Raw genomic sequence first — 11,614 nt, 5'->3', positions numbered from 1 at the left:
AAGAATCTGAATATGCATAACTTGATCCGTTTGAGCAAGGACCATAACGTCTAAATTATCCGCATTCCATCCTAAAATAATTCTAGTACCACGGCTGCAAACACCACCATTGGAGGTCCAATTCCAATTACGAAACACAAACTTACAAACTTTAGCTAAATTACCAATACTGACATGCGACTCAAGGATCGCACATAACTCTAGCTTGTTCTCCGCGACAATAGTTCGAACCTCACTTTGTTTCAGGGGCCGGTTCAAGCCCCTAATATTCCAAGTCATTAAGCTACCCATTTAAACCCGTGGCACCGGGAGTGCTTGCCCCCTCAGAAAAATTAGTTTGTTGTTTATTGGACATAAACTTGGCCATTTCCGTCGGCATATCATCTAAAATATCATCTATACCTTGATCCGAGTAACCATCCTTCTCATTAGTGCCATCGACGTTACCAGGTATACTCTCATTACCATCCCCCTCTCCAGAATCAAGAACATCAAAGGCATTCGACGTTTTTACATTAACCGTACCCGACCTGGTGCCTGAAGTACTTGGACCCGCTTTGTCGCTGTTACTATCCTTCGTGCCTGACGTACTTGTACCAGTTTTGTTTGGTTTCGGCCTGTAGATAAATTTGGCTTTTTGTTTCTTTTGAATAGTTCCACCCCGAGCCGTTCTCCTCTTATCCGTTACAAACCCTTCCTCATCCACTACCACTTGTTTCTTTTTCTCGTTCACATTCTTTGCACATGTAAGATCACTATGACCAAAAACACAACATGTCGAACACCGATGTGGTTTCCATTCATACTCCACATTAATTCTTTCCGTAATATACCCGTCTTCATCTAACTTCGGTATTGCCACTATAATATGGTCCTTTAACTCATTATCAGCATTCACCTCAATTAGAGCACGAGCAAAACTACTCCTCCCCCAATTTTCAGCACACATGTCTGCCGTATAACTATCAAGTCTTTTCAGCGTACCTATTTTAGATGCTAATAAACTCAGCCCATCATCCGTGTAGACTGATATAGGCACATTATGCAGCTTAACCCAAACCGGGACCGACTTAATCCCCTCTTTTTTCAGACTCACGGACGGAGACCAAACATTCAAAAACAACGGAACTTTTCTAATAAGCCAAGGTCCACCCTCCAACACCTTTGTCATCCCCTCTTTGGTATCAAATTTGAAAAAGAAAAAACCATCCGAGTTCATCATAATTTTTGCAAAACCAAACTTTGCCCACACGTTCTTAGCATAATATTCAACCACAGGATACGGCAAACGATTACCTAGAAAATATCCATAAAGAACATTATCAAATTTCTCTTGTACCTTGCGGATAACCTCTCTAGGAATGACAACATCAGCGTCTTGCAAAACCTCTTGAGAATCCAGCTTTCTGAAATTGACTTCACGCTTCATCAGAGTTGTGTTCTTAACCCTATCCGCATACGATGGTCTTGACTCATCAGTTACTACCGGTTTGGATATTGCAGCCAAACCATCAAGGATGGAGATGTTATTAGTAGAGTATAGCCCCCTTCTTGGTAACATGGTGTTCCCTTCGATGTTCGTAACTTTCAAACTAATCCCTCGCACAGGGGCCGTACCAGGGGAGCTCCCAGGAGAAAGCTCACTGCATGCCTTCAAATCATCAAGATGAGGATTGCGAATATCAGCATTCAAAGATGATTTCCAATAATTGTCATTAATGTCAGGCGGTTCTGTGTTCATATTCATACGACAACACTCACATGCAGACGTAAACCCTAGCTGGTCGGCAAGAAACAATTAACGAAGAACAAACCAACGACCCAAAACCTTGACGACGGACTCGTAATAATCAGAAACCCTAATCCGCCTCCCACTCCAGATCAAGCAACGAACACCAACGCACGAAAAACAGAATTCAACCAAGCAGATTGGCGACAAACCCTAGCAAGAAAAAACGAAACGAAAAACCCTAAACCTGATTTCAAAAGATTAGTAACCACGGTAGAAGTCTAGAAACCTTACTCAGAAGGATCGACAACACCACAATTGCTAACCCAAATCAATCAAGAATAAGATCAGATGAACAAGATGCTAGGGTTTCTCAGAATTCGCCAAAATCGCCCAGAGCCAACAGGATACATGATGTATTTTCTCTTCTCAGCCAATGTGGTTGTTGTTCAAAAGAAAAATGGAAAGTGGAGGGTATGTGTCGATTTCACTGATTTAAATAAGGCATGTCCCAAAGATCCTTTCCCATTACCCCACATTGACTCCATGGTGGATGCAACGGCGGGTCATGAACTGGTAACTGTTTTGGTCAAAAATCACACAAGGATAATGCAACCAAACTTTATGTAAACGGGGAATGATGCTTGGTATGATGAACAAAGTGAAGGATCACTTAAATATAAAATGCACAAGTGACACAAGGATTTATACGAGGAAAAAGCCCTTGATCAATGAATGATCTCCGGCATAAAAAACCTCGGGTGATGGAAACTACCGATCACCAAACTTCAATATAACAAATAAAGGTTACAACTTCGGATGGTAACGAGCTAAGTACAAGGATCACTATAGTATCGTGTGTCAAAGCGTGAGGGAAGTGTGTTGTGTCTTCCGAATATGGAAGAGAGCTATTTATACAAGTGTGAGTGGCCCTATTTTAGGTAAATAGACTAACTATTAGCTCGTTACCCCTTTAGGAATAAAAGTAAATCTAGCCTAAATTATCGCCCTTAAATTATGCTGAGTTTCCATATCGTCCACAACGTTCATCTCTGATTAAGCATATGCCAAAGTTGTAAAGACGAGTCCCTTGTTTACGTTGCTAAGAGCGGATCCTGCCAGACATTCCTGCAAGATAGCATTAAATCCAATGAAAAAAACTGTTAGTATGAGGATCCCTGTGATGGTCCGTGATCCTGATACTGGAACTCTTCTGAGGATCACTATCTGCCAAAGTAATAAGGATCACTGGTTAGGATCATATTTAAGGATCATAAGTCATAAAAATCCAGCCCTAACAATTGCCCCCAAAATATAAGGAGTATTATTGTAAATAAACGGGTTATATTTTGTTTGATCTTATCCGCAACAAGTTAATCGGATAACTAGCCGTTGAAGACGGACTAGCCGTTGCACATCTTACGTCACAGAAGTGACAGCCCTGCATATCATCATTATAAATAGGAGTTAGAGATAGGATCAATTTGCATTTAAATTCAAGAGAAACTCCCTTTATATTCTCGTCCGAAGATCAATCAGGTATCTCTCTTTCTTTTTCTCCTTTCTCTTACTCTGTTTCTCTGTTTCTTTGTTTATCACTCTGCAAAGATGTTGCTCCGGAACTCTCCTCATAAGGATCCTAAGAAGAACAGCCCCTTGAAGGGTCAAGGGATCATCAAAGATTCTCCCACCGAGAGGTGCTGTTTTACCGATGCTCATATCGACAGAATCCGTCACTGTTTTCCGGCGAACGCCATCTTCAAGTCTTTTACTCCCACTGCTTTAAGTGACTTCATCTCTGATACTTGGGTAGCCTTTCCTGTTACTCCGTTCTTGATAGGATATTCATATCCTTTCCCTCAATTCACCCAGTCATTCTTTTCCCTCACCGGCATCTCCTACATCCAGGCCATGCCAATGATCTGGAGGGTTTTATATACCCTTGAAAGGATCATTGAGCAGGAAGGGATTGACTTAGGAATGGCGGAGCTGGCTGAGATGTATGATCTCACAACGTTTGGATCCCATCGGTATCTGTTTAAGCGGAAAGCTGGAGAGGATCACCCTGTTCTCAAGGTCACCAAGAACGACACAAACTGGAAGCGTCGGTTCTTTTTTGTTAGGAGGGATACCATCCCTGATGGGAAGGATCTGCCCAAGGAGTGGGCTACTCATGGTAGGATAGAGGATCCTGGAAGCATCACCATAAGATTTGTTCCCTAGGATGAGGATCACTAATATTTTCTTTGTTTTTTGTGCAGCCATATCCGTTGCTCATCTCAAGTTGACTCCTGCTGCAAAAGAGAGAGTTTTAGCCTTCAAGAAGCTTGATCCCGAGATTAGAAGTTTTCAAGTTGCCACCCAAGATTCACAGGAAGTATCCTCCGCATCTACCACAATGTCAAGTAAGTATCCTTATTAAAAAGTAGTTCTATGTAGGATTTCTAAATTAGTTAGAATACTTATCTTATTTTGGTTGTGTAGGCGCTGGAAAATCTGCTAAGTCTGCTTCAAAATTTGGCGTTGAAGATCTGTCCAACGTCAAACCTTCAAGGAGGAAGAATCCTGCCAACCCGAGTACCTCTGTCCCCAAGGCACCTGTGAGAGGGAAGGGAGGAAAGAAGAGGAAAACCTCTGATGCTGAGGGTCTCCAAGGATTTCCCCTGCTCCGCCAACAGTTTCTTGATTACGTCAATGAGGTAAGGATCACTGCCCCTGCTTGTATATCCTGCTTGAATATCCTGCTTGTTTGAGGATCACCTGGTCCTGGGCTTACCCTTTTCCCTTTTTGCAGAGATTTGCTAAAATAGAAACTTATATTGGCCACGTTGAGGATCAAGACCGCCAAATCGCTGACCTCCAACAAATGGGTGTGCTGAAGGATCTCAAGATTGCTGATCTTGAGAAGGAGCTTCGGGCTACCAAGGATGAAGCTGCCAAAATGGTGATCAACTTCGATTATGAGAAACATGATATCACCCAGGATGCCAAGGTCTCTGCTGCGATAACCATGTACAAGATCCAGATGCAGATGGCTGCGGAGGCTCAGGATCCTTTCTTCGACAAGAGCACATGGGACGTGGAGGGCTGGAAGGCGAGGCTGGCAGAGTTGGAGGATGATGAGGAGGCTGAGGAGATCCCAATGCTTGAAGGTGGTGATGCTGGCAAGGATCAGGGGGAAGCAAGTGGAGCTGGTGGTGATGGTGCAGCGAAGGTTTGAGCTGCAGAATTGGGCGATGAAGGAAACTTCTAGACATAGCCGGAGCCCAATTTTTTAATTTTGGTAGTGGTTTCTTTTATGGTTGTGATGTTTTAAACAATGATGGTCTGTAACTTTGAACAATAGTTTTAGGATTAGGGATCCAGGATCCTTCAGACAATAGGTAGGATTGCAAATGGTGGAGGGATCCTCTGTTTGGGGGATGAAGCCATTGTGATCCTGCCGCCTTTATATCCCTGCATAACTTTTGAACCTATTATCATGGACACCCTTTACCTACCCCAGCGGACGGGCCACGTATTGCTGGTAGATGCTCGGGGTAGGTAATTTTGACAACCTTTGAAGGGTTACTCCTTTCGTTTATAAATAAAATCTTAAACTTTTGTCGCTTATCTTGTGTTATTATCCTTTTTGTTCCTTTAATTCCCCATCGTTTTGGTGTACATTTATTGAATAAGTAATTTTGAATAAGTCAGATTGAAAACATTTAGGATATGATCCTTGATCAAATATCCTATAGTTGAAAAATCCCAAAAAGTAGTACATATTTTAAGGGTCACAGGTTTAGTTGTCAAATTTCAAGGGTTAGCATAAAGAAACAATAAATAGGATTAAAAACAGTTAAGGATCATACCTGAGAATCCAAGTTAGGATCCTAACCTTTAATCAGGATAACCGTGAATGAATTTTTAATGGATAATAAGGATTAAGGATCCTTAATTGTTTTAACTTCGAAAACCTGAAAAATAGAACATAACTTGGGACTAAGCCAATATAAAAGACAAGTTAGTAACTGGGGACAAGCCCAAAGGATAACTGGGGACAAGCCCATAGGATCACTAGGGACAAGCCCGAAGGATAACTTGGGACAAGCCCATAGGATCACTGGGGACAAGCCCGAAGGATAACTGGGGACAAGCCCAAAGGATAACTGGGGACAAGCCCAAGGATCGTATGTAAACTGGAGTATGGCCCTTACTGGCGACTATCCAAACTTAGTGACATGAAAATGCCAAAACCTTAGCTAACGTGAAAACGTTAGAAACCTTAGGAACGGATGTATGGTACGTCTACCATTATACGTAGGATCCTAGGTATAGCCAGCACGATGAGGTTATCAGCCCCGAAAGTGGGTACTGGTCCCAAAGACGTGAACTATACCAGGATCATCGTGCGCTACAGGCGGAAACTGGGGACAAGCCCAAGGATAACTGGGGTTGAACCCAAGGATCTGAGATGCTTTTGAAGATTCTTAATGATATGCTGAGGATACCTGGACTATCAGAACTCAAATTCTCGTGAGAAGAGGATGAAGGATGCATGATCCTTATCCTTAGGTAAAAATAAGAAAATGAAATAGTTTAGGATTAGGATTTTACCAGAGTAAAGATCATTGACATCGCTGGGATCCTTCGAGGATGCTTTCAAAGTAAGGATCATATGTGCTAGGAGGATCCTGTTCACATGAAATATTTCTTTAAGTGAACAGCATTCCAGGCTCTTGGTAACAAATTTCCTTCCATGGTTAGCAATCTATATGCCCCCTTTCCTGCTTCAGCTTCAATCAAGTAAGGGCCTTCCCATTTTGGTGCTAATTTCCCATCAGCAGGATTGATGGTATTTTGGAATGCTTTTCTCAATACCATATCCCCCACTTGGAATTTCCTTATCCTGACATTTTTGTTGTAAGTACCAGCCATTCTTTGTTGGTAGCTAGCCATCCTTATCCTAGCTAGATCCCTGATTTCTTCAATAGTATCCAAGTCTTGAGCTAGGTTTGCATCATTCTCTTCAGGATCACGAGTACTTGTTCTAGCAGTTGGAACCACCATTTCTGTTGGGATCACTGCTTCTGCCCCAAACACCAAAGAGAAGGGTGTTTGACCAGTAGCATTCTTGGGGGTTGTCCTATCAGCCCAGAGCACATAAGGCAATTCCTCAGCCCATTTCCCCTTCTTGGATCCAAGTTTCTTATTCAGATTGTTGATGATGATCTTGTTGGATGATTCTGCTTGACCATTAGCTTGTGGATGGACTGGTGTTGATGTTATCATCTTAATTCCCCAACTGTCACAAAAGTTAGTAGTCCTGCTCCCAATAAATTGGGAACCATTATCACATACAATTTCAGAAGTAATGCAAAATCTGGTTATAATGTTTCTCTTAATAAAGGATATAACTTCCTTCTCTCTGACTTGGGCAAAAGCTTCAGCCTCTATCCACTTGGAGAAGTAGTCAGTCATGGCAAGCATAAATACTTTTCCACCAGGTGCTTTAGGGAGCTTGCCAACTATATCCATTCCCCATCTCATGAATGGCCAAGAGGATGGTATAGGATGTAGAAATTCAGCCGGCTGATGAAGGATATTGCTGTGTCTTTGACAAGGATCACACTTCTTAGCATACTCCACAGCATCCCTTTTCATAGTTGGCCAATAGTATCCTGTCCTAAGGATCCTTGAGAACAATGCCCTGCCCCCAGTGTGGTTTCCACAATCTCCTTCATGGAAGTCTTTTAACACTTCTTGAATTTCAGGATCCTCAATACATCTTAAATATGGTCCTGCAAGAGATCGCTTATATAACACATTATTTAAGATTGTGAATTGAGATACCTTAATCCTGAAAGCCCTAGGATTTTCTCCCATAGGAATCTCCCCGTGTTATAAGTATCTCATGATTGGTGAGATCCATGATCCTGAATAAGATTGAGTATCCTCGCTAGGGATCATTGCAGTATCCTCTTCAATTTCCATGGCCACCTGTTTTTCAATAGCAGGAGCCAGGATATGGATGATGGGGATACTTATTTTCTCTGGGATCTTCAAAGATGATCCTAGATTGGCCAATGCATCAGCTTCTGTATTTTCCTCCCTTGGTACCTGTGACAAACTGAAAGAAATAAAGGAGAGTGCCAATTCTTTGACTATCTCTAGATATTTGGTTAGTTTTTTACCTTTCACAGCATAGGATCCATTAAAGTGGTTAGTAATTAACAATGAATCTACATATACCTCAAGATACCTGATCCCCAAATGCTTAGCAATTTGTAAGCCAGCGATTAAGGCTTCATATTCAGCCTCATTATTAGTGGCTTGGAACTCACAAGCTACGGAACGGGGTATTATGTCCCCCTGTGGCGATTTTAGTAGTATACCAAGCCCTGTGCCTTTGACATTTGAGGATCCGTCAGTATGTAGTACCCAAGGATCCTTGGTCTCATCCAGCTGCTGGACCTCCAATTCTGCTTCCTTTTGTAGATCACTACTGAAATCAGCCACAAAGTCGGCTAGTGCTTGAGATTTAATGGTTGTTCTAGGCTCATATCTTATATCATGGGCACTAAGCTTTACTGCCCACTTAGCCATTCTTCCGGACATCTCTGGTTTCCTGAGGACATTCTTAATTGGGAAATTAGTTCTAACGACAATAACATGGGTTTCAAAATAATGTCTTAGTTTAGTAGATGCCATAATTAATGCAAGGATAAGTTTTTCAAGGTGTGAATACCTGGATTCAGCATCAAGTAAAATCTTACTTACATAATAGACAGGATATTGTGTACCCTCATGATCCTTAACAAGGACTGCACTTACTGCTTTTGAGGATACCGCCAGATATAAGGATAACACATCTCCCTTTTCTGGTTTCATCAATGTTGGAGCTGAGGACATGTATTCTTTGAGGGCTTGTAAAGCATTCTCATGCTTTTCAGTCCACTCAAATTTCTTGTTCTTTCTTAGGATATCATAGAATTCTTTACACCTTTCTGAGGATTTGGATATAAATCTGTTTAGAGCTGCTATCCTGCCTGTTAGCCTTTGCACATCCTTAGCGTTGGCAGGGGATTTGATATTCACCAATGCTTTGATTTGTTCCGGGCTTGCTTCAATGCCCCTCTGAGTTACCATATATCCTAAGAATTTGCCTGCTTTAACACCAAAGTGATATTTTGAAGGGTTAAGCTTCATGTTATAATTATCAAGGATATCAAATGCTTCCTCCAAGTCCCTTAGGTGATCCTCAGCTTTCTTTGACTTTACTACCATATCGTCTATGTATACTTCCATAGTTTGTCCAATTAGATCTTTGAACATCATATTCACCAGCCTTTGATACGTTGCACCTGCATTTCTTAATCCAAAGGGCATAGCAATATAACAATATAAACCGGTTGGGGTCATAAAAGCCGTATCCTCCTGGTCAGATGGTACTATCTGAATTTGTTGGAATCCAGATGATGCATCCATAAAGGTTAACAGTTCATGACCCGCCGTTGCATCCACCATGGAGTCAATGTGGGGTAATGGGAAAGGATCCTTGGGACATGCCTTATTTAGATCAGTGAAATCGACACATACCCTCCACTTTTCATTTTTCTTTTGAACAACAACCACATTGGCTAGCCATTTTGGATATTTTACCTCTTTAATCATACCTGCTCGAAGTAATCTTTCTACTTCTTCCTGGATAATGGCATTTCTTTCCGGTGCAAACTTCCTCCTTTTTTGATGGATTGGTTTGATTGACCTGTCAATGCCAAGTTTATGAGTTATAATATCCTTAGATATATCTGTCATATCCTCATGTTTCCATGCAAAGGTAGACTTTCTTCTTTTGAGGAAGGATACTAGGTCTTCTTTTATCTTGCCAAGGATCCCTGATCCTATATAGATTTTTGATTCAGGATCATTAGGATCCAAAAGGATTTCGTCCACATCCTGTTCTCTTGCCTCCAAGACATCCCTTGGAGGATACTGTAATTGCTATTGCTCCCTTGGCTTCGAGGCTGGTTTCATTGACGAGGTGTAACAATCCTTAGCCTCCTGCTGATCACTGTCGATCTTGATTATTCCCCATGGGCTAGGGAGCTTCACACATTGATGGTAGGTGGATGGGACTGCCTTCATATCATGTATCCAGGGTCTGCCAAGGATAACATTACAACAAGACAAACAGTCAATAACACAAAATTTTTGATAATTATGTAATCCTTCCACATAAATTGGGAGTTTGATGTCCCCCAGGGTTTTCTTAGTTTCGCCACTGAATCCCACAAGTACGGAGGATCTTGGTGTGATATCTGATTCAGGGATACCTATCTTCTTCAGAACATCAAGCTGGATAATATTTACTGAGCTTCCTCCGTCAATAAGGATCCTGCGGACAAAATGGTTAGAGATAAAGAGAGTGATGACTAGACTATCATGATGAGGATCCTGGATGTTAATTCTATCATCCTCATCAAAGGTTATAACTTTTCCTTCCGAGACACTTGATGTTCGAATAGGTCTTTCTCCGTTATCCATTTTAGCTTCCTTTGTGTTTTGGTCAAAAATCACACAAGGATAATGTAACCAAACTTTATGTAAACGGGGTATGATGCTTGGTTAGCTATGAAAGTAAAGGATCACTTCTGTGATAAAGATACAAAGACACAATGATTTATACGAGGAAAAAGCCCTTGATCAATATATGATCTCCGGCATAAAAAACCTCGGGTGATGGCAACTACCGATCACCAACTTCCATATAATAAAAATGTAGTTACAACTTCGGATAGTAATGAGCTGAGTACAAGGATCACTGAGTGTCTAAGTGTTTGAGAGTTTTTTTTTTTGGGTAAAGGGTTACCCCGGTAAATTTTATAAATCACCAAACAAAAGAACAGGGTGTGCCAAAACACTGACACACACTACAAGTCACTACAAACAAGCCAAAAACAAAGCCCAAACACGACAACCACAAAACAAAGAACAACCCGAAAAACAAAAAACACGGCCAAACGACAAAAACTAACAAACTAAACACCCCCCATCAAGAAACTTTAACCCGGGTCTTCAATCAGCACCCTTTCTGGGATCTGCCATCTCGTTACAACTCTTTTGTAATCCATTCGCTTTTGAAGCTTGAAATCCATCAACCGAAGTTGGACAGTATGTTTAATCTTCTCGGCAATCTGGCTCACCGAACCCTGACTTCTGTTGAAAAGCCTATTGTTGCGTTCCTGCCAAATATAATAAGCCGCAGCAGCTATCACCAGCTTACAAACCACTCGATCTAGAGTATTAGAATTCGAGTACCGTTCCATCCACTCCGAAATGGAAACCCAAGATCCAGAGACGGTATCCATATCAACCATAGCCCTTACTTCCCTCCAAACCTGCGAAGCAAAATCACAAGAGAAAAACAAATGATCTCTAGAGTCTCTGTCATGCTGGCAAAGTGGGCAGCACATGAGTCTTAAGTTTGTTTCACTACCCGCTTCCCAAACACGCAACCGGTCCTGTGTTCGGAGCTTATTTTTAATAACTAGCCAAAGGTGAAAAGAATGCCGGGGAATACACTGGCCGAACCAAACCATATTCACCCAGCTAACAGGATTATCTCGGTTACGAATGTTGTGCCAAACTTCCATCGAACAAAACTGTCGCTGGTTGCCCTCTAAATCTTGTGTCGTATGTTGTGTGTTTTCTTCCGAATGAGGAAGACGGGTACTTATACATGTGTGGGTGACTTATTTTAGGTAAAATGACTAAATATCAGCTCATTACCCCTTTAGAAATTAAGATAATCTAGCCTAAATTGCTGCCCATTAATCAAGCTAAGTTTCCATATCCGGTACAACGTCTATCTCCAATTTAGCTCTTGCCATATTTGTGAAA

At 41.5% G+C, this 11,614-nt stretch overlaps 1 protein-coding gene across 1 annotated transcript; it reads right to left on the bottom strand.

Annotated features, from left to right (window-relative positions):
* Window positions 1-10,776: 10,776 nt before the first annotated feature.
* LOC110926616 lies at window positions 10,777-11,367 on the bottom strand. The gene has a single exon (XM_022170340.1). The coding sequence runs from the start codon at window positions 11,365-11,367 to the stop codon at window positions 10,777-10,779; it is 591 nt and encodes a 196-aa protein (XP_022026032.1).
* Window positions 11,368-11,614: the final 247 nt, after the last annotated feature.

Source organism: Helianthus annuus, chromosome 14 (assembly GCF_002127325.2).
Source record: "Helianthus annuus cultivar XRQ/B chromosome 14, HanXRQr2.0-SUNRISE, whole genome shotgun sequence".
Classification (NCBI taxonomy): domain Eukaryota; kingdom Viridiplantae; phylum Streptophyta; class Magnoliopsida; order Asterales; family Asteraceae; genus Helianthus; species Helianthus annuus.
Note: the sequence above shows the minus strand (reverse complement) of the source record. Positions and strands in the feature narration are given on the sequence as shown.

Coding starts and splice junctions, on each gene's coding strand:
- LOC110926616 (XM_022170340.1), bottom strand. CDS start 11,367: ATGGAAGTTTGGCACAACATTCGTAACCGAGATAATCCTGTTAGCTGG.